Source organism: Capra hircus, chromosome 19, assembly GCF_001704415.2.
Source record: "Capra hircus breed San Clemente chromosome 19, ASM170441v1, whole genome shotgun sequence".
Classification (NCBI taxonomy): Eukaryota; Metazoa; Chordata; class Mammalia; order Artiodactyla; family Bovidae; genus Capra; species Capra hircus.
This window is the reverse complement of record NC_030826.1, coordinates 35,780,220-35,799,541: the sequence shown is the minus strand read 5'-3', so window position 1 is coordinate 35,799,541 and position 19,322 is coordinate 35,780,220. Positions and strand designations below refer to the sequence as shown.

Below are 19,322 nucleotides of genomic sequence, written 5' to 3'. Positions count from 1 at the left end.
AGTTCGTCCTTGGATTGAGGGTGGCCTTGCCCCTAGGGAGAGAGCTGGCCTTTCAGGGTCCCTTGGTGGAAGGGGAGGATTCCTGTCCCATCACAGCAGGATTCCTCATTGACCTCTTTTGACCCTCATGGTGGCCTCAGACTCAAAGGGCTTCCCTTTGGCCCCCTCCCTGCAGGATGCTGGAGTATTCGCTGGACCTGCAGAACGTCAGCTTCTCGGCTGTCAGGACAGTCCGTGTGCTGCGACCCCTCAGGGCTATTAACCGGGTGCCCAGTGAGTGACCCCTCAGCCCTCGGCCCCTGAACAGGGAACCCCAAGAGGAAATATGGAAGTCTCAGATCCCACCCCTACCTCCTGGCCACTCAGGCCTCATCAGGGTCTGGCACAATGAGGCAGACCCCCTCAGAGAAGGGCTCAGTGGGAATCTGGGCCACTGGAGCCAAAGGGAGCCCCCATACCGGCTGTGGCACTGTGAGATTTGCCTGGAAAGGCTCTTCCCCCTCATTTCAGCCTGACTTTAGGTCCTAGTCTCAGGAGGTCTCAGATGACCTGTTCCCTTCAGCTACACTACCCTCCCTCCAGTGGAAGAGGGCTGGGTGGGAGCAGGGTAGAGAGCTGGCAGGCCAGGAGAAATGGGTGCAAAGTGGGACGGCCTTATCTAGCCAGAGCCACATCTCATGCAGTCTGGTTCTCGTTGGAACCGCAGTGGCCACACTGAGCATGGCTTCTCTCAAGACAAGGCTGCTCCATGCCTCATCCTCCCGCCTATGTCCCTTTCCACCCCCTTCCAAGCCGCTGCAGCAACTGACTGCCGGGACCATTATCTAAATTAAACCGCATTGGTTTCTGAGCCAGCCAGGCTTTGGCAGCTCCAGCTCCCCCCACATCCCGCCCCCCACCCTTGCTCAGGCCCCCATCGCAACTCCCCAGCCTACACAAACTGCAGATGGTCTCTGCTGCCGTCCCAGTGGGGTGGGTGGGGGCATGCTTCTGGGGCTCTGTGGCTGTTGGAGCAGTAGCCCCCTTTGCTGCTTGTGCACACGTGCCTCTGTGTGGATATGTGTGTGTGTCGGGGTGGGCAGAGGTGCTCAGTGTGTCTTCCAGGCATTGAGGTATGTTGGTGTTAACGCGATCTCCAGACAGAGGCATGCCTTCTCTTCTCTCCCACTCCAGGTGATGGCTGGCAGATTTATAGGCCTCTAACTACCAGTGTAATTCCCTTAATGCAAACCCTGAGGAATTGATCTCAGTTGGAGCACAGAGAAGCTGAAGGGAGCTGGGGTTGGGGGAAGGGAGAGTGACTGAGTGAGAAAACTGGGCTGGTCGGTTGGGAGGGGTGGGGTGGGTGGGCTGCTGTAGTCATCAGGAGGGTTAATTAGCAGCTGCTTAGAAGGTTTTTCCCTGGAGGGGTCAGGGGGTGGCACTTTAGGGCACATGAGTGGCACTTTAGGGGTCAAAACTAGTCACTAGAGGTCTGTGTGTTTGACAAGGGCTTGGTGGCCTAGGGGATAGCTTGCTGTGTGTACTCAGCCGCTCAGTCATGTCCAACTCTTTGTGACCCCATGGACTGCAGCCTGCCAGGCTCCTCTGTCCGTGGGGATTTTCCAGGCAAGAATACTGGAGCGGGTTGCCATGCCATCCTCCAGGGGATCTTCCCAACCCAGGGATCGAACCCAGGTCTCCCACACTGCAGGTGGATTCTTTACCGTCTGTGCCACCAGGGAAGCCCGTTAGCTGGTTTTGACATCCTAAATCTGGAGTAGGGAAGGTGGGCCATATCTAACAGCATCTTAGGGGGCAGGTTTGTGGAGGCTTTCCCTGTGGAAGAGGTTGTTAACAAATGGCCACCTGAGAAAACAGCCTCAGGTCGCTCAGGTCCTGATGTGAGAGACTGGACCAGGCAGAGACTAGACTCAGGAAGGGGGCTCAGAACCGTGGGGAAGTGCAGGTCATCTTGGTCCCCGCTGAAGGCTTGTTTCTCAGAGGGAAATTCCTCCAGCTAACATCCCTGCTGGAGTTCTCTGCCTTGGTTTCCCCAGTGACTTTGGGGCCAGGTGATTATGACTGATGAGAGAAAGAAGTTGGATGGGAGTGTGTGTTGTGCGTGTGTGTGTGTGTGTGCGTGCTGCGAAGTGGGATGCGGAAGCAGAGAACCTGGTTTTTAAGTCCTGGCACCTGTATTTGGCAGCTCTATGATATTGGACAAGTCGTGCCAGTCCTCTGAGCCTTGATCCTCATCTGCAAATTGAGGATGATGGTATCGGCTCTGTGATGATGTTAAGAGAGTTAGGTAGGATGTGGAGCTGGAGACTGTTTTGGACACTGTGGCCACTCTGCCCTTCCTTGGTGGTACTGTGCCCTGACTGGTGTAGGTGGGCCGAGAGGGAGAGTGGGTAGGGGTTAGGGGCTGTGAGGAATGCCTACAGAGTTGGCAGTGTCTGTTGGTCCCCCTCCAGCTTGAGCCGGGCTGCCCCAGCCTCGGAGGCCCCGGTGGGTCCTCTCTGGGAGTGCTGCCAGGCCTGTGGCAGCCAGCCTAGCCCGGCCAGCCTGGCACCCCCAGCGTGCCTTCTGCCCCTACAGGCATGCGCATCCTCGTCACGTTGCTCCTGGACACGCTGCCCATGCTGGGCAACGTCCTGCTGCTGTGCTTCTTCGTCTTCTTCATCTTCGGCATCGTTGGTGTCCAGCTGTGGGCAGGACTGCTTCGTAACCGATGCTTCCTGCCTGAGAATTTCAGCCTGTGAGTGGCACATGGGCGGGGAGGTGACCTGGGAGTGACTGTGGGGCTGGGACCTCCCTCAGTCCCTGTTGCTGGTGACATACCTGTTCTGTTATTAATGATGTGTCTGCCGATCAAACTTAGCTACACACTGAAGTCACCTGTGGAGTTGAGACAACTGCTAAGGCCTGGGTTCCCTGGCTCCCCATTCTGATATCATTTGTATGGGGTTCAGCCTGGGTGTGGGAATTTTTAAAAGCTCCTCAGTGAGCCTAAAGTGCAGTCACATTGAGAACCACTGCCCTTGAATGGAGCCTTCCCATATCCTGACTCCGGAGTTTCACCCTCAGTCTGCGTGCTCCCGGCACCCCTCATGCGCACCCACAAACCCCTGCCCCTGCCTGGTGCTTGCCCTGTGTGCCTCAGTGCATCCACCCAGCTCTCCCTTCCTGGGCCCTGTCCCCTGAAAACCCTGGTCTCAGCCTCATTCCTGTCTGCTCCTCAGCCCCCTGAGCGTGGACTTGGAGCGCTACTACCAGACTGAGAACGAGGATGAGAACCCGTTCATCTGCTCCCAGCCTCGGGAAAACGGCATGCGCTCCTGCAGGAGCGTGCCCACGCTGCGCGGAGACGGGGGTGGCGGCCCGCCCTGCGGCCTGGACTACGAGGCCTACAACAGCTCCAGCAACACCACCTGCGTGAACTGGAACCAGTACTACACCAACTGCTCTGCGGGCGAGCACAACCCCTTCAAGGGTGCCATCAACTTCGATAACATTGGCTATGCCTGGATCGCCATCTTCCAGGTGGGGTAGCCTGGGCATTGGGAGAGTTCCCAGAGCCCAAGTGCTAGGACACAGTCCCGGCTTGGAGTAGTCATCCTCAGGCTTGAGTTGGGATCAGGGCCTCTAGAGGAGACTGCTGGCCACTCTAGGGGGCCCGGAAATAACCTGCCCTTTGCAACCTCCCCAGGTCATCACGCTGGAGGGCTGGGTCGACATCATGTACTTTGTCATGGACGCTCACTCCTTCTACAACTTCATCTACTTCATCCTTCTCATCATTGTGAGTGATTGCTCAAGCTCCTGTGGGGAAGGAGGGTACTGGGGAAATCGGTAGGGCGAGTCCAGAGAGGGGACTTGGTCTGAAGTTCTAGCTCTCAGTGCAAGTCTCAGAGAGATGCAGGCAGAGGGCGCCTGTTATGGGAAGTTTAGGAGGAAATCCAAAGTCAAGGCCTGCCACTCATCACCACTTAAAATCTTGAGCAAGTCATTCCCCATGAAGCCCCCAGCCCTACCCTGGGCATTTGTTTCTTCATCAGTAAAATGGGTGGTTCTCAACCCAGGGTGATGCCACCTCTCCTAGGGGCTACTTGGAAATGCAAAGGGTGGTTCTGTTTTTTATGAGGACTGGGGGAGCGCTTTTGGCATTTTGCTGGGAGGCAGGGGGTAAATAATAGACACCTTGAAATGACAGTCCTACAAACAAGGAATTGTTCCACTCCAAATTCCCATCATTTGGTGTTGAGAAACACTGTGTGATCTGTTGTTCCAGCTCAGAAGTTCCAAGATGTTATGAGGCCAGAAGACAGAGGCAAAAGTAGCAATATTTAGTGGTTTTAATCACTACCATGATTAATAATTTAATTGCTACCACTTATAGCTAATATTTATTGAGCACTTACTATGTGCCAGCCCCTGCTCGGAGTGCTTTTCTATGTGCTGGTGCGTTTAATCCTCACTAAGGTCCTGTCATTATCTCCATTTTACAGATGAGGAAACTGATGTTTCCTCATCTGCCTGATCCAGGCATGCGCTTTGAATGTGCTTTGGCTCAGCCTCGCTGGGCTGAGCGCTGCCGCTGCAGGGTGCTGTAACATCTGCTGCCGCTTCGTCCTCAGATTCCCTGTGAGGTGGCAGGTGTAGGGACTGTGGGCCTCATCTTCTAAACAAGAACTCTGAGCTCCAGAGGGCAGGCTTGCTGGAGCTGAGCATTCAGCCCCGGGCTATTGCCTCCAAATCCAACCCTTTTCCCACGTCACCAAGAGGCCAGTGACATAGCCAGACAGAAAGACAGATAAGAGAAAGATGAGAGAAAGAGCTGAAGATCTACTCAGGACTTAGGCTTCAGAGAGAGGTGGAGACAGAATAAAGACCTGTTAGTGAGTGAGAGGGGTCCCTGAGAAAGAACAGCGGCCCCGCCCCCCATCGTCCCTGTTGGGGAAAAGTAGCCAGGCTTGAGGCCTGTTCCCTTCTCCCCACCGTCACACGGGCAGCAAGGTTAGCACCTCTGGGAAGTGGTCTGTGATCTTTCCCCCCATTCGGCTCTCTCTGAGCCTGGGGAGTGGGAGGGAAGCCGACAGAGAGGTAAAGGACCTTGTTTCCACCCTCCCACACACCCCATGAAAAATCTTTCCAAACAGCTCTCCGGAATCACACTAGTGAAGCTAATTATCATAATTACTAGGACACAATCTAGAAAAAAAAAATTTGCCTTTCACCATAAATATTCATTACTTTCATTCTGGGTCATTGTCCAAGCAATTGGCATCCCAGAGGCCCGGGTGGGGGTGGGGGGGTGCGGTCTGAGGTATGGAAGTGGAATTGACAGTGTGGTCAAATCAGAGTGGCAGCCTGGCTAGTCTGCAGGGTTCAGAGTCAGCCTGTCACCCAGCTTGGGGACAGGACAGACATGGTTTGCAAAAGGGATACAGGCAAGGCCAATGGCCATGAGGATACTGAGGCCCCAGGGTTAAAGGTCTTACTCAAGGTCACACAGTAGGACTTGGGACTAGAAGTAAGAGTTTTGTAAATGGCGTTTTTGCCAGAATTTCAAAAGCTCAATCCAGTGTGAAAACCCATGTCCCCCAGATAGCATTCATTTCCATAGCCTTCTCTACTCCTAACGGAAGGTGAGAAGGAGGGTGCTCACGATCTCGGACGATGGGATTGTTTAGGGGCGGGGAATTTGGGAGATATCCTTGCCAGTAACCTCATGATCAATGGCAATTCCTTGGAATTCCACAAAGGTTGGTTCAGGTCTTAGCCTTACTGTGCTGAATGATCATGGGGAAATTCCTCAACATCTCTGAACCTGTTTCCTCACTTGTCAGATAGAGATAATAAAAGTGTCGCCTCTTAAAAGAAATAAAGTGTCACCTTTTCAGACTGTCAGGAGGATGAAACAGGATGATGCTTGTGCAATTATGAGCCTAGTGTCTGGCACCTAGGAAGTGCTCAGTACTTGGCAGCGTGCGCTGTGATTCCCTTTCCTTCAGGCTGTCTCCTCTTTTTGTCCCCACCCCAATAGGTGGGCTCTTTCTTCATGATCAACCTGTGCCTGGTGGTGATTGCGACGCAGTTCTCAGAGACCAAGCAGCGGGAAAGCCAGCTGATGCGGGAGCAGCGCGTGAGATTCCTTTCCAACGCCAGCACCCTGGCCAGCTTCTCTGAGCCCGGCAGCTGCTACGAGGAGCTGCTTAAGTACCTCGTGTATATCCTCCGGAAAGCAGCCCGAAGGCTGGCCCAGGTCTCCTGGGCAGCAGGCGTGCGGGTTGGCCTGCTGAGCAGCCCAGCGCCCCGTGGGGGCCAGGAACCCCAGCCCAGCGGCAGCTGCTCTCGCCCCTACCGCCGTCCGTCTGTCCACCACCTGGTGCACCATCACCACCACCACCACCACCACTACCACTTGGGGAATGGGACTCTGCGGGCCCCCCGGCCCAGCCCACAGATCCAGGACAGAGATGCCAGTGGGTCCCGCCGGCTCATGCTGCCGCCGCCCTCAACACCTGCCCTTTCCAGGGGCCCTCCCGGGGGCGCAGAGGCTGTACACAGCTTCTACCATGCTGATTGCCACTTGGAGCCACTCCGCTGCCAGGCACCCCCTCCCAGGTCGCCATCGGAGGCATCGGGCAGGACTGTGGACGGTGGGAAGGTGTACCCCACCGTGCACACCAGCCCCCCACCTGAGATGCTCAAAGAGAAGGCACTAATGGAGGTGGCTCCTGCCTCTGGACCCACCGCCCTCACCAGCCTCAACATCCCGCCCAGGCCCTACAGCTCTATGCACAAGCTGCTGGAGACCCAGAGCACAGGTGAGAATTCTGGGTGGAGGCATGTTGGTGCCCCTCATCGGGGACCAGGTGATGTCCTATCCAAGGGAGGATGAGGGGATCTGGAGTCAGAAGGACGGGGCCTGGGTTCCCATTCTGCCTCTCTCGGCCTTGGGGCCTTCAACCAGTCACATCACTTCTTTGAGCCCTTATTTTCCCATCTCTTGAAATGGGAGTTGTAATTCCTACATTGTAACGATAGCAATAGTTGTGTGTAACAAACACCTATGCTCTGCTCTATGCTGTTTGCAATTGTTGACGATTGCTATGTGCCTGTCGCATGCTTCACAGGCAAAACCCCACTGGGTCCTCTTACCAGTTTAAGTGGTAAACTTTCCTTGTTTTACTGATGATGAGGAGGAGCTTGGAGAGGTTGTGTGACTTGCCCAAGGTGCTGTCGTTGGCGAGGGGTGGAGTCAGGGCCCTCTGACTCTGAGGTCCATGCGCTATAGTCCTTGTTGCAGGTTCAGAAGGGGAAATGGTGTATGACCACGGTGAGCCCCATGCCCCATGCGAAGGGGACTCATGTAAATACAAATGTCACTCTGTCCCCGTGCAGAGACGTGGGGCTTGGTGCAGCAAGTCCTCAGAGGCCTCTAGACTGATGGATAGAATACCCACTGTTGTGGGGAAGGGAAATGCTTGTGCCTTGGGGTGTCCCCCAGTCAGGCAGGGGTGACGAGCCCTCCTCTAGAGACTCACTGCAGCCAAAGCCCAGGGCCTGTGCTTCAGGAAGAATGTGGCACGTGGGAGAAGTGGCATATTTGTGGGCTGTTATGTGGGAATGTGGGCTGGACAGGAAGGTGCCATCACAGAACACAGTGGGAAGGGTTCTTATGCCAGCTCCTCTATTATCCTGCCAAGGGGCGCCAGCCAGCCACACACACGTATGGTTCTGTTTCCCTCTGTGTAAAAGGCAGGGCCGGGACCATCACAGCTGTGAGTGGTGCTTACTGATGTCCTCCTGCACGCAGGCGGAAGGGCTGGGTCCCAGGCCAGGCGTCTTCACACCAGTGCTTTACCTGGGTGGTGTCTGAGGTGATCAAAGCTGGATTTAAACGGACATCGGTGTCTTGGGATAGGTCACTGTGTCCGTGCGCACGTGCTGTCTGGTGTGTGCGTGTATGCGTAAAGGTGGCCACTGTGTGTCTGTGCCATCTACATGCACATGTCGGGTATTCATGTATGCATGTGTCCACACGTCTGCTGTGTGTAGGTGCGTGTGTGCACGCACAGGGTGGTGCTCTTGTTTAGTGTGTACGCACACCTGTGTGTGCACATGCCTGGCACACATGTACTGTGTGATGTGTGTGGATCTGTGTATACCTGTGTTTGGCTCTACATGTATATATGACTTGTAAATGGTATGTGTGTGTACACAGTACATGTGTGTGTGCAAGTATGTCTCTACTGCACAAGTGCAAGTGTCTGGCGTGAGAACATACATGAATATGTAAGGCTGTCCAAACCTGAGGACAACCAGCAGTGACTATCAGTGGGATGCTATTGGCATTTGGGGGCGTTCTATTGCTCAGGATCATCCACATTGCAGGTCATTCAGTACCCTTGCTCACCAAGTGCCTAGTACCACCACTAAAAGAACTCCAAACTCCCCCACTCATTTTATATACATGCTGAGGGTAGGTCACCCCAAGTAGGAAAGCCTGGAGCCTCTAACCTCTACCTTCCTGTCCCAGGCACCTGCCAAAGCTCTTGCAAGATCTCCAGCCCTTGCTTGAGGGCGGCCAGCGGAGCCTGTGGCCCAGACAGCTGTCCCTACTGTGCCCGGACCGGGGCAGGGGAGGTGGGGCTCGCTGGCCACGAGCTGCCTGACTCAGACAGTGAGGCGGTTTATGAGTTCACGCAAGATGCTCAGCATGGCGACCTGCGGGATCCCCACAGTCGGCGTCGACGGAGCCTGGGGCTGGATGTGGAGCCCAACTCTGTGCTGGCCTTCTGGAGGCTGATCTGTGACACCTTCCGGAAGATTGTGGACAGCAAGTACTTTGGTCGGGGAATCATGATTGCTATTCTGGTCAACACGCTCAGCATGGGCATCGAATACCACGAGCAGGTAGGGGCATGGGCAAGGTGTGGTTCTCGGGGCTGGGGATCCTCTGTCTTCCTCTCCTCCCACCCCGGGTTCAGTTTCCTCTCTGTGCTGTCAGCCTGCATGGCCAGGAGGAGGACAAAAGGAAGCTGCACCAATGCGTGGGAACTCTTTGGAGGATGAAAGCCAGTGAATGTCACGCAGTCTCGGAGTGTGGAGGTTGCCCAGGGGCAGGGTCTGAGCTGGGTGTGTTTTATCGGAACGGTTCTGAGAAGAGGTGGGCTTTAAAGGATGTAAATGAGTGGTGAGCATCAGATGCGGGCAAGACCTTTTTGGAAGGACAAGTCATAGATGGGGGGTGGGTGGGGCCCGCTGGCATTCACCTGACTCAGTAATTAGGGGTGTGATTGGCTGGTGGCAGGAGGGGGCTGTGCAGGTAGAGGTGAGGAGTGGACGCCTGGAGCCGGCGCCTGGGGAGGGTAGAGAGGGTGGCCATCTGCTTCGGGCCTCTGTTCTGGGAGCCCTGCTGCGAGTGGGGAGGGCGCTGCTGGGTAGAGGAGAGCTCCCAGCATGGTGAGGGGACTTGAAACCTTTGCGTTTGAGGAATCATTCTAAGAACCAGGATGTTTAGTCAGGAGAAGAGGAGGCTCAGCAGGGACAGGCGAGCTGTCTTCAAATATTTGAAGGGCTGTCATGTGGAAGAGGGAGCAGGCTTATTTTGTGGGGCCGATAGCTGCAAGCAATGTGATTTGGGCTGAGGCGGGGAAGAGGCTGTTTTCTCTCTCAGAGCTGTGCAGAAACAGAAGGGGTGTCCTGGGGAACCCCACTGACCCCCCCACTCCCACACTGGAGATGGGAGCAGGTATCATAGGGCCTCACAACTGGCTGTGGCTGCATCCCCCACAGGATATCTTTCAGAAGTCAGCCCTTCCCCTGGTTTGGCCTTCGAGGTCACCCCCTTGGTGGATTCTTGAGGAAGGAGGGAGGCCAGCAAGCAGGCGCTGTGGTTCCCAGGTCCTTCTGTGCTCTTCTCCTTTGTGTGTTCTCACTGTTCTGGGGCTGGGGGAGAGTCAGGGCTGCCAGAACCCGGTGTAGACGGAAGCCAGGCACTGCCCCAACCCCTCAACTCCTGGGCAGAGCATGTGGGAGCCAGAGGTGTGGACTGGGCGCACACGTGTGTGCATGCACGCACGCTGTGGCAGGGGCGGGGTAGCCACGGGGAGGAGTGCCCACCGAGGAGTCAGGGAATGCACTCAGTCTCAGCTGAGGTGGGGCATCCTAGGCCGAAACCCAGGCTGGAGCAAACATGTGAGGTTCACTTTCCAGGGGGTTCTGAATCCCCTTACCATCCACCCCACTCAGCTCCTACCCCGATTGCCCTGTCCAGCCGAGTGCACCCCAGCCCCAACCCTTTCCCCATCACCATCATACCATGTTGACACCCCTTCCTTTTGTGTCAGTGACTCCCACCCAACTGGCTATACCCTGTTCCTTTCCTGGGGTAGCGAAAGCAGAGAGTGTGGGCGACTTGGGTCCCACCTTGGGTAAGGTGGGGGGAAGTGGAGGTGGGGCCGGACACTGGCTGCAGGGTCAGCAGTGGCATTTTGGTGGGTGTGTTGTATCTGGCTGCATGGGACGTGTGTGTGTGTGCTCACGCCTGCTCAGCCAACCTCTGGGGAAGGGGTGCTCTGCTCTGCTAGGCTGGCTGGGGCATGATCCAGGTAACGGCAGCTCCTAATCTCCCATTATGCCAGCTCCCAGGCCTGAACCTCAGCCTCCTCTCCCTCACCCCAGTTCTCGCCATGGTCAGATGCCCCTTTCCCAGGGGGTGCCTCCTCCGCTGCTGATGGAGGATTTGACTAGGCTGGAAAGAAGCTGAGTCACAGAGACAGAGGCCAGATGAAGCTGCAGCAAGAGGGCTTTCAGTTAGACATCAAGAAAGACACCCCCTTGGGGAAGAAATAATAGCAATAAGTCAGGGACGACTGCAGCATCTCCTTACCCAAGTTCCTGAGGAGAGCGGGGGACAGCCTCTGAAGCCTTCAGCAGCAGGGAGTCCTACTCAGTGGGGGCACAGTGTCTGCTCCAGGGAGGAGTTTGTCCCGGTACCTGGTTGCTAAGGGCCCCATGGGGTGAGTGGGAGTCCCCAGCAGGCCAGGCAGATGACTGACTGCGGCCCAGCAGGCTCAGGGGCCGGGGGTGGGAGAAAATCCCAGAAGCAGCCACGGCCCTGTGCTTACAGGCACTGTGGCGTGAATGTCCCGCCATCTGGGTCCTGGAGCCTGAGCAGGCTTGGGGGGTGGGGGCAGGGAAAAGTGCAAGGAGGCATGGAGGCCAAAAGACAGAGACACAGAGGGACACAGAAAGAGAAAGGGAGAGACAGATGGGGAGATGAGGGCAGAGAGAGCAGGATGGAGGCCTGGGCAGGGGGCGAGGGGGTGGGGGGCACAGAGATGAGACGGTCAGAGATATAGAGAGGGAGATGGAGACTCAGGGGAGGAGGCAGAGACAAGCGGAGGCACAGAGATGTAGGGGTGACAGAGACCGTCACGGACAGGAAGCCAAAGACAGGCTAAGACCTGGGTGCAAACAGGAACAGCCCGGGCAGTGACCGGGAGACAGAGGCTCTGATGGAGCCTCAAACGGAGGAGAGGAGGAGCCAGCTGAGCAAGAGAGCTGAGAGACACAGCGAGGAAGAGCGTCTGCAGCTGCCGACAGAGGCGACGCCAGAGGCTCATGGTTTCCCCGCGGCGCTCGTAATGAGGCAGGTGTGTCCATCGACCCTGGTATTGATCAGACTGAGGGGCACTGGAGAGGGTGTTGCTGGTGCTTCCCTGGAAGAGGAGCCCAACCCTCTTTCCAGCCCTGTCCTCTCCCACCGTCACCAACTTTACCCTTCTTTCAGTTTTCCTGTCAAGAACAGAGATACTCTAGCTGCGCTCTACCAAGCCCTTGACTGAGGAAGCACTCATTCTGTCATACCCCACCCTCCCCAAGGTGGACCCTATGCTGTTCACACCGTCCTGCTTTCCCCACCCCTTAACCCCACAGCTGGTGGCAAAGTGGCAGGGCTGGTTTATACAGAGAGACTGGTGAGGAGGACAGACACAGGACTCTGAGAAGGGAGCAGGACTAGGACTTGAGGTCGGAAATATAATCTGATAGAGGGTAGGCATGTGTGCGCCCTGCCCACCAGGGGGCAGAACCTGGAACAGGGGAATTGTGAACTACCCATCTGTCCATCCATCCATTCCACACACGTTTTCTGGGCATCAGAGTTGGGCCTAAGCAATGGCATGCTACTAAATGTTTAATAACCAGCCCTTTAAAAGGAAAAAAGGTACTGATTAGTGGTATTTGCAGTGTTCACCAATTTCCATGGTGCAAATGCTCCCACTGTGGCCGGTTTCTAACTCCTAATGTGATGTCACTGCATGTGGAGTTGGGAAGAGACGTGCATAACCAGATGCTCCAGTACAACACCGGGCCAAGGCACTCCGTCCTTCCTCTCAAAGACCCCATGACAAATAAGCAGTCACACTTACTCGATGTAGTGCCTGCTGGGAAAGGATGCTCAGAGGAGTCACCCGTGACCCAGCCTGGGGAAAGGATTCAAGAAGGGCTTCCGCAGGATATGACCTGGAAGCTGAGTTTGAATGGAAAGTGGGATGTAGCTAGCAAAGGGTGGAGAATAGCACATAGCATAGGGGAGGACCGGAAGCACCAGACCCCCAAACAGAGAGATTTATAAGGAGTTCAGAGTGAATTGGGCGCTGGATTAGGGCTGGGATGGCAAACAACAAGAGATAAGCTTGGAAAAACCTCAGAGCCAGGTCCTGAGAGGAATAGGACGGACTTTGGATTCTACCCTGAAGGTGATAGGTGCCAACAAAGGTTTTGAGCAAGTCCACGGTATGTGTTTGTATTGTACCAGAAGCCCTGTGGGGAGCAGAAGGGAGTGAGAGACAGGAGGCAGGGAGGCCAGCGAGAGGGCTACTGCCATAACCCAGCCAGTTCGTATACTGTGTCCCTGGTGACAGAGAGAAGCATGCTGGGAAGATGGAGACAGAGAGAAGCATGCTGGGAAGAGCTGGCAGTGGCTGAATCTGCAGAACTCAACTCCAGTTGGATATTTGTGAGGTGGCAGCAAGGATGACATCCAGGTTTCTGCTTCTGGGAGGAGCACTGGGGCTTGCGCATATTGGGGCTGGAGGGCATTGCTTACAAACTGCCTGTGGGATGCCCAGGGTGTCTCTGGAGTGCAGAAGAGAGGTGTCCCCTGGAACCTGTCTGGCTGGGTATGCATGTGGGCAAGGCCTTCCAGGAGGATGAGGTCTTCAGGACACAGGAACTTCGTAATCACCTTCCTTCCTAGTTCTGGATTGCTGAGAGTTGGAGCCAACCTCATGCTCTAGAAGAGAGACAACAGCAGGTTTGGGGGCGGGGGGAGCACACAGCCCACTGGTATCCTGGGCTGCAGAGAAGAGGGAGGGAGGGTCCAGAATAGACAGTCTTTCAGGCCCGAGAGGACAGGGCAGGTGATGCTTCTGCTCATTTCTCAGACTCTGGGCCCTTCCTGTCACTCTAGATACATGTTCAGGGAGGGTTTCTATTTATAAATGAGTGAGGTCAGCTGTTCAAGGCAAGGGAAGCTGGGTGGGGTAGGGTGAGGAGGAGACCAGATGTGGTAGGTCTTAACTTGGAGGGGATTCACAAACTCCTTTTGGATTCTGTTTAAAGCTAGGGCCATCTCTCTAAAAGATAGACACACGCATGGATACCCCAGTGCAGACTTCGAGGACAGGAGTTTACAGACACCTGTCCTGTTCCTTGGGCCTCCCAGGAGCCCTTGGCCTGCAGAGGAGCTGGGACTACAGGCCAAATAAGACTTTGGAGGACAATCTCTTACAGTTGCCCTGGCCCCAGACTTTCAAAGGCTCTCCACACGTGGGAGGGAGAAGGGTGCTTTTCTGGAGGTGGCCTGCTGAAGGGGGCATCCTCTGGCTCTACGGCTCCCTCTATTCATCAAACAGGGGGAGTGCGTCCTGTGCACAGCACATTTGAAGAGAATAATAGACTGGGGGTATGGGAAGTGCCAGGAGCTCCAAAGAAACTTAGGTTCCAGCAGAAAAGGCATTCTGCTTGATTATGCCAAATGCTGTAAAGGAGATTTCTGGGGACAGAGGAGAGATGTTCACACCCAGGTCGGGGATTTTGGAGGGCTTTCTGAAGGAGGTGTCTTGTGAGAGTGGCCTTGAAAGAAAAGTGTCACTGGCAGCTGAGGCCAGGAGCAGAGGGGTCTGGTGGAGGGATTGGGGAGAGTTCTGGCAGCCTGGCCTGGGAATGCACAGGGAGGCATGGGATGCTCTGAAGGACCATCATATAGCCTCCCCCACTCCACCCCAAGTTATCTGAGCAGGGGCGAAATGAATCCAGCAGTGCTCTTGAAGCTGGAGCTTCCAGGAGGTGTGGGCTGGTTTGGGGGTGGGACCCAGAGACTATTTCTATCATCCAGATCAGAGGCAAGGAGGGCCCCCAGGATGGTGGAGGGGAAACAGAGCTAGTGGGTGGGGCACAGCCATTCCATTGGCAAGGTCTGTGGGCCCAGGCACCTGCTGCTAGAGGGATGAAGAGCAGGCATAAGTCCGTGATAACTCCTAGGTTGCAAGATGGAATCCTGGAGAGGGAAGTCCATGGAGCAGGGAAGCTGGGGAAGGAACAGGTTTGGGAGAGGGGGTGAGAGGGCTTGTTTTGGCCGTGCTGCATCTGAGCTGGCTGGGGGCCATCCTAGGAAGGCTGTCGGGCGGGTTGGCTCTCTGGGTGAGGAGCCAAGGCTTGGAGGGAGATTGGTTTGTGTGGTCCATACCCTGGTGACAGCCGGAAAGGCGGGAATGCGGGAGATGAAGCGGGAGAGCCCAGGGAAGGAAGTGGGCTCTGCTGAACCCTGAGGAATGTTGGCCTGAGGGCAGAATGGCAGGGGAGAGAGAGAAGAGGGCAGGAAATGGCCAGCAGAGAGTCAGGGAAGTAGAGGGAGGTGGCCACAGGCAGGGAGGCGAGTGCAGGCCCAGGCATTGTTCGGGCATCCAGAAGTTGAAGACTGGGAAGAGGGTCCTTGGAGAGAGCTGGGGTGGTGGGGCCCGGGGTTCAAGGGTGAACAGGCCTGGATCCAGGTGAAGGTTTCAGCTTTTAGGCAGGGGAAGGGATACTGGAGACGTGAGGAAACAGGGGCAGCTGATGGAATGAGATGGAGCCAGGGGAGCCAGGGGGTGGGTGACGGTCCAGGTGGAGGAGGCCCTGGCTCCTTTCCGGGTGGGAAGAGAGACCAGTAGGTTGCGGGATGCAGAGCTGTCTGGGGGGAAGTGAAGCCCCAGGAGGCAGGAGGCCAGGTTGGAAGTGGGATGGAGGCCCAGGGGAGGAGGATCTGAAGCAGCTCTTGGGGTGAAAGATGGAGACCCAACGATGAGGACCGCGCATACAGGCGCAGAGCAACCCGGGGGCCCCAGTAGGGTATTTCCCTGTCCAGTCGGCACGGGTTCATAAATAGCAAAGCTCAGCAATTTGACAGTTGCAGCAAAGAGGTGGGCTTGGGGGAGGGGGGATAACCTGGACTGGACAGGAACCGTCTGAGATCTGTGGCCTGAGGGCAGCCTTTAGATGGCCCACCACAACTGGATAGAGCGGTGGCACAGCCGAATGAGGGGCAGGGACCATAGCTTCAAAAGTTTAAGTCACAGAAGCTCGGGCTGACTCTCAGGCCGAGTGAGCACTGTGGGTGTCCTGTGCCTGCTTAGCTTGAGTGTCCCCCTGGGGTGGCTCTGGGGAGCTGACAGGAGACCATGGGGAGAGACTGAAGTCGTCTCAGGTTGTGAGGTGCTGAACCACAATGCCACCTAACAAGGGGGCCTAGAAGGGCTAGAAAGCATGCTGGGAGGCCCCCCCAGGGGGACGATGACGAGCAAGGCCGTGATCTGTGTGATGAGGCCTGTGAGGTCTCCTAGCAACCTCCTGCTGCCCAGGCGTCCCCTGACTTCCCACACCTCCTTGGAGGAGGAGAAGGGGTGAGGTCCCGCTGACCCAGTGGCCCTTGCCCCGTCGCTGCGGCCCACCTGCACCACCTCTTTTGACTGTGAAAGTGGCACAGAACTGTCAAAAACAGAGGTGAGGTGAGCCGAGGAGCCAGACCTGGGGAGCAGAGACTCCAGGGTCCCGGGAACAGGTGGCCTCAGAGGAGGCAGGGGATGAGGATCTGGCAGGGCCAGAGTGACTCCCCTCAGTTCTGGTTGGGCTTGTCCCTGCCTGCACCCTCCCTGCGAAAGGCACATCCCTGTCTGTCAGAGCCGGCTTTCAGGCCTCCCGCCTGGACCGCTGCAGTATCCCCTAATCGCTCGCAGCCTCTTCGTCACTCCAAGCCATCCGCAGGCTGCCACTGCTGCAGTGGCCTAATCTTCTTAATATACCATTTTGCACACCTCCTCCCTCCCCCCAGAAGATCATGGGCAGAGGCAAGTCCAGCCTGAGGCAAGTCATGGAGCAGAGTCAAGGCCATTCTGGCTGGCCCTGCCCACCTGGCAGCCTTGATGCCCAGAGGCCCCTCCCACCCTCTGACCAGGGCAGACACTGGATCCTCTGTCCTGGAGGATGCCCTGCACATTCCTTCCTCTGCTCCTTTGCTCACGCCCCCTGGCAGCCGGGGATACCTTCCATGGGAGTTCTCCTCCCACTGCCTTCTCCCCACTGGCCCACTGACCTCAGCTGGCTTGAGTTCCTGGGGCCCTTCTGGTGTCTGCCTCCACATGGTGCTTAGCTTCAGACTGCAGGCACTCTGTTCTACCACATGTGAGGACTGCTGTCAGTGCCCATGGGGCCAGTAGAGCAGGATTCTGGCCTGGGTGTTTCCACAGGGCGGAGCAGCCTTGCCACAAAGGGGTGTTACCCTGTTTAATAGAAGAGGCCACTGGGAACCAGCAAGGTTAAGGACTTGCCTGGGTCACCCAAGTGGAAAGTCTCCGAGTTGGCAGGCCTCCTGCATTCAGGTTTAGCCCCACCTCTTAGCAGGGTTGCACACACCATGGGGACTTTAAGGGTTAGTGGATAAAGGTGCTCTGGGTTTCAGGGGAGTCCTGGTGCTGGGAAGTATTGAGCAGCTTACCTGGGGTCCAGTTACTCCAGGCTGACAGGCTAAGGGGAGGGGAAGCACTGGGAGATGGGAGATATACAGTTAGCGCCACATAGAGAAGAGCCTGGGGCCTCTGGGTGAGAACCTCAAGCTGCCTGGCCTCCCTGTGCAGAAACCCCCACTGGGCCTTGACCTCCTTAAACAGGAGGGAGGATGCAGTCTAGAGCAGAAAAAGGACTTCCTGGCAGCCAGAGGGGCTTGTATGAGTTTGTGCCGGTGGTCTGGGTGTGTGCGGGGCGGCAGCCTGGAGAGATGTGGAGGCAAGTGCAGGTGGGCCTTTCTAAGCGCACGATGTGACCTCCATCAAGGCACCACATCTCGGAACCTCAGCCTCCTTGCCGTCAAGGAAGCCTACATCCCTCCCTTTTCTGGTGTGAGCAGGGAGGAAACGGACCTCCGGGAGGAAGGGCTTAGCGGTGCAGGGCACTAGTCAGAGTTGGCTTCCTCTCTGTCCCTTTGCAGCTGCAGTGACTGTGATCACGGCTCTGGTCCCTGGGGCAACGGTGTTGCTAAGATTGTGTCTCTGCGTCCTCGTCCTGCATTTGCAGAACATTCCCAGCTTCTGATTTAGTAACTTGGGCAGACCTGGCTGTCTGAGAAAAGAGCGCTTTTTCCCATGGGTCACAGGGAATTCGGTGCCCTGGGAGGGAATGGGCGTTGCCCATAAGTTTGTGCACGGAGGAGAACAAGTTTAGGCCAGGGGAGGGTGCCAACCAGGCCCTCCTTCCTACCTGCCCCTTCAGTCCTGGAGCCTCCTGGCTGGGCAGGCTGGAGCTCCCGCCTTTGCCACCACCCCTCGAGGAGAGCGGTGACACAGGCCTTTGGGGAGCCTGCACCACCCTTCTGATGAGGCTCTAGGTTGGGGTGCTGGCAGGAGTGTGTGTGTCTGTGCGTTATCTGTGAGCCCTCAGGTACAGACTGCCGCCAGCCCTGTAGACAACATCAAGAAACAGTGAGAACATCCCTCTCCCTACACACCTGGTTGTACTTCACAGATTCACTAATGAAGTAAATACATAATACCAAAAGCTATCATGTTTTCACCATTTTAGTAAGTTTTGTCTTCGGTGGCTTTTTTTTGTGGTTAACTTATATGCTCTAAACTATACCCATTATATGTGTGTGCCTCAGTTATACTTTCAGACTTGTTCTTTATTAATGCCTCTGCATTCATGTGGAATATAACTTATATACCAAAGAAGACACTTTACGTATTCAGTCCGTCCATGTGTCTGGATTCATGAGCCCCTCACTGTCACCTCTGGATCCTGTCTGTCTACTCTTGTTGGAGTCAGAGTAGGGTGGGAATGGATCCCACTCCCACTCTCCCCATCCTGTGACTTTGCACTGGCCGTGCATCATCTTTTGGCCTCTTGCGCTTATCTGCAAGATGTGGAAGGGAAGGTTGTTGTGTGCATGGTACAAGGTGAGACCCACAGAGCGTCGTACCCATGTGGCCTGCGCTTACCATCTTTATCAAATCCAAGAATGGACAACTGGGTAGGTGGCAGAGTGACAGAGAGGCAGGTTCGCTGACCACAGCTTCCCGACAGACTGGACTTGGGAGCAGAAGGTGGGCGATCCACTTAGTCCCAGGGGGGCCTGAGCCCTGGGCTTTAGCTGTCCTGACTGTGGCCCCTTTCCCTGTGCTGTGGTCCTCTGTGACCCCACTGGCTAAGTCAGGTGGCACTGCCCCCACCCACAGTCTGGGGGGCAAACTCTCACCTGAGATCTGCTGGGGCAACGTGACACTTAATCTGTCTCTGGACAGCTGGCTCTCGGCCCTGCCAGCTGACCCTGGCTCAGCTCCCCAGACCTCTCTGGAGAGAATCCATGCGTGGGCTGAAAACTTCTCTCCTTCTGAGAAGCCACTGACCTCTCAAATGCCCCTCACCTGCCAATCAGAAGGCCCAGCCTACCACCTCTCCCACTTCTCACCCAGGCTGGCTGCGTAGATTTGGATTATGAAGATATATTTGGTGGTACCCAGGGCCTGACTCCATGCTTGGGTGATCTACCTGGGCAGCTGGCCAGATGAGGCAGCTGGGTAAACAGGGGGAGGTATCTGATGGACTAAGGACTTCACTGGTTATTTATTCAAACTTCTAGGGTAGCTAGTATGCACCTTGGGCTTTGAGGGTGATCAAAACACCTCATCAGGTGGGCAGTAGGCTCCACTGAGCCAATCATATTTCACCCTGGAGCTTCAGTCATCAACCAGATTGAGCCTCCCTTTCTCCCCTGACATGGCTCGTTCCCTGTCCTC

General features: G+C 56.0%; 1 protein-coding gene across 13 annotated transcripts in view; it reads left to right on the top strand.

Annotated features, from left to right (window-relative positions):
- The window catches only part of CACNA1G (calcium voltage-gated channel subunit alpha1 G), a 62,524-nt gene that overhangs the window by 8,731 nt on the left and 34,471 nt on the right, over positions 1-19,322 (top strand). For all 13 annotated transcript variants that reach the window (XR_001919725.1, XM_018064871.1, XM_018064868.1 and 10 more), the window contains exons 4-9: positions 176-273; positions 2,581-2,740; positions 3,225-3,525; positions 3,692-3,784; positions 6,029-6,812; positions 8,528-8,904. Coding sequence is in view for 12 of the 13 variants with exons in the window: in XM_018064871.1 (XP_017920360.1) it covers positions 176-273; positions 2,581-2,740; positions 3,225-3,525; positions 3,692-3,784; positions 6,029-6,812; positions 8,528-8,904 (1,813 nt within the window). In the remaining variant the exon portion in view is untranslated. The remainder of the gene's footprint in view (positions 1-175; positions 274-2,580; positions 2,741-3,224; positions 3,526-3,691; positions 3,785-6,028; positions 6,813-8,527; positions 8,905-19,322) is intronic.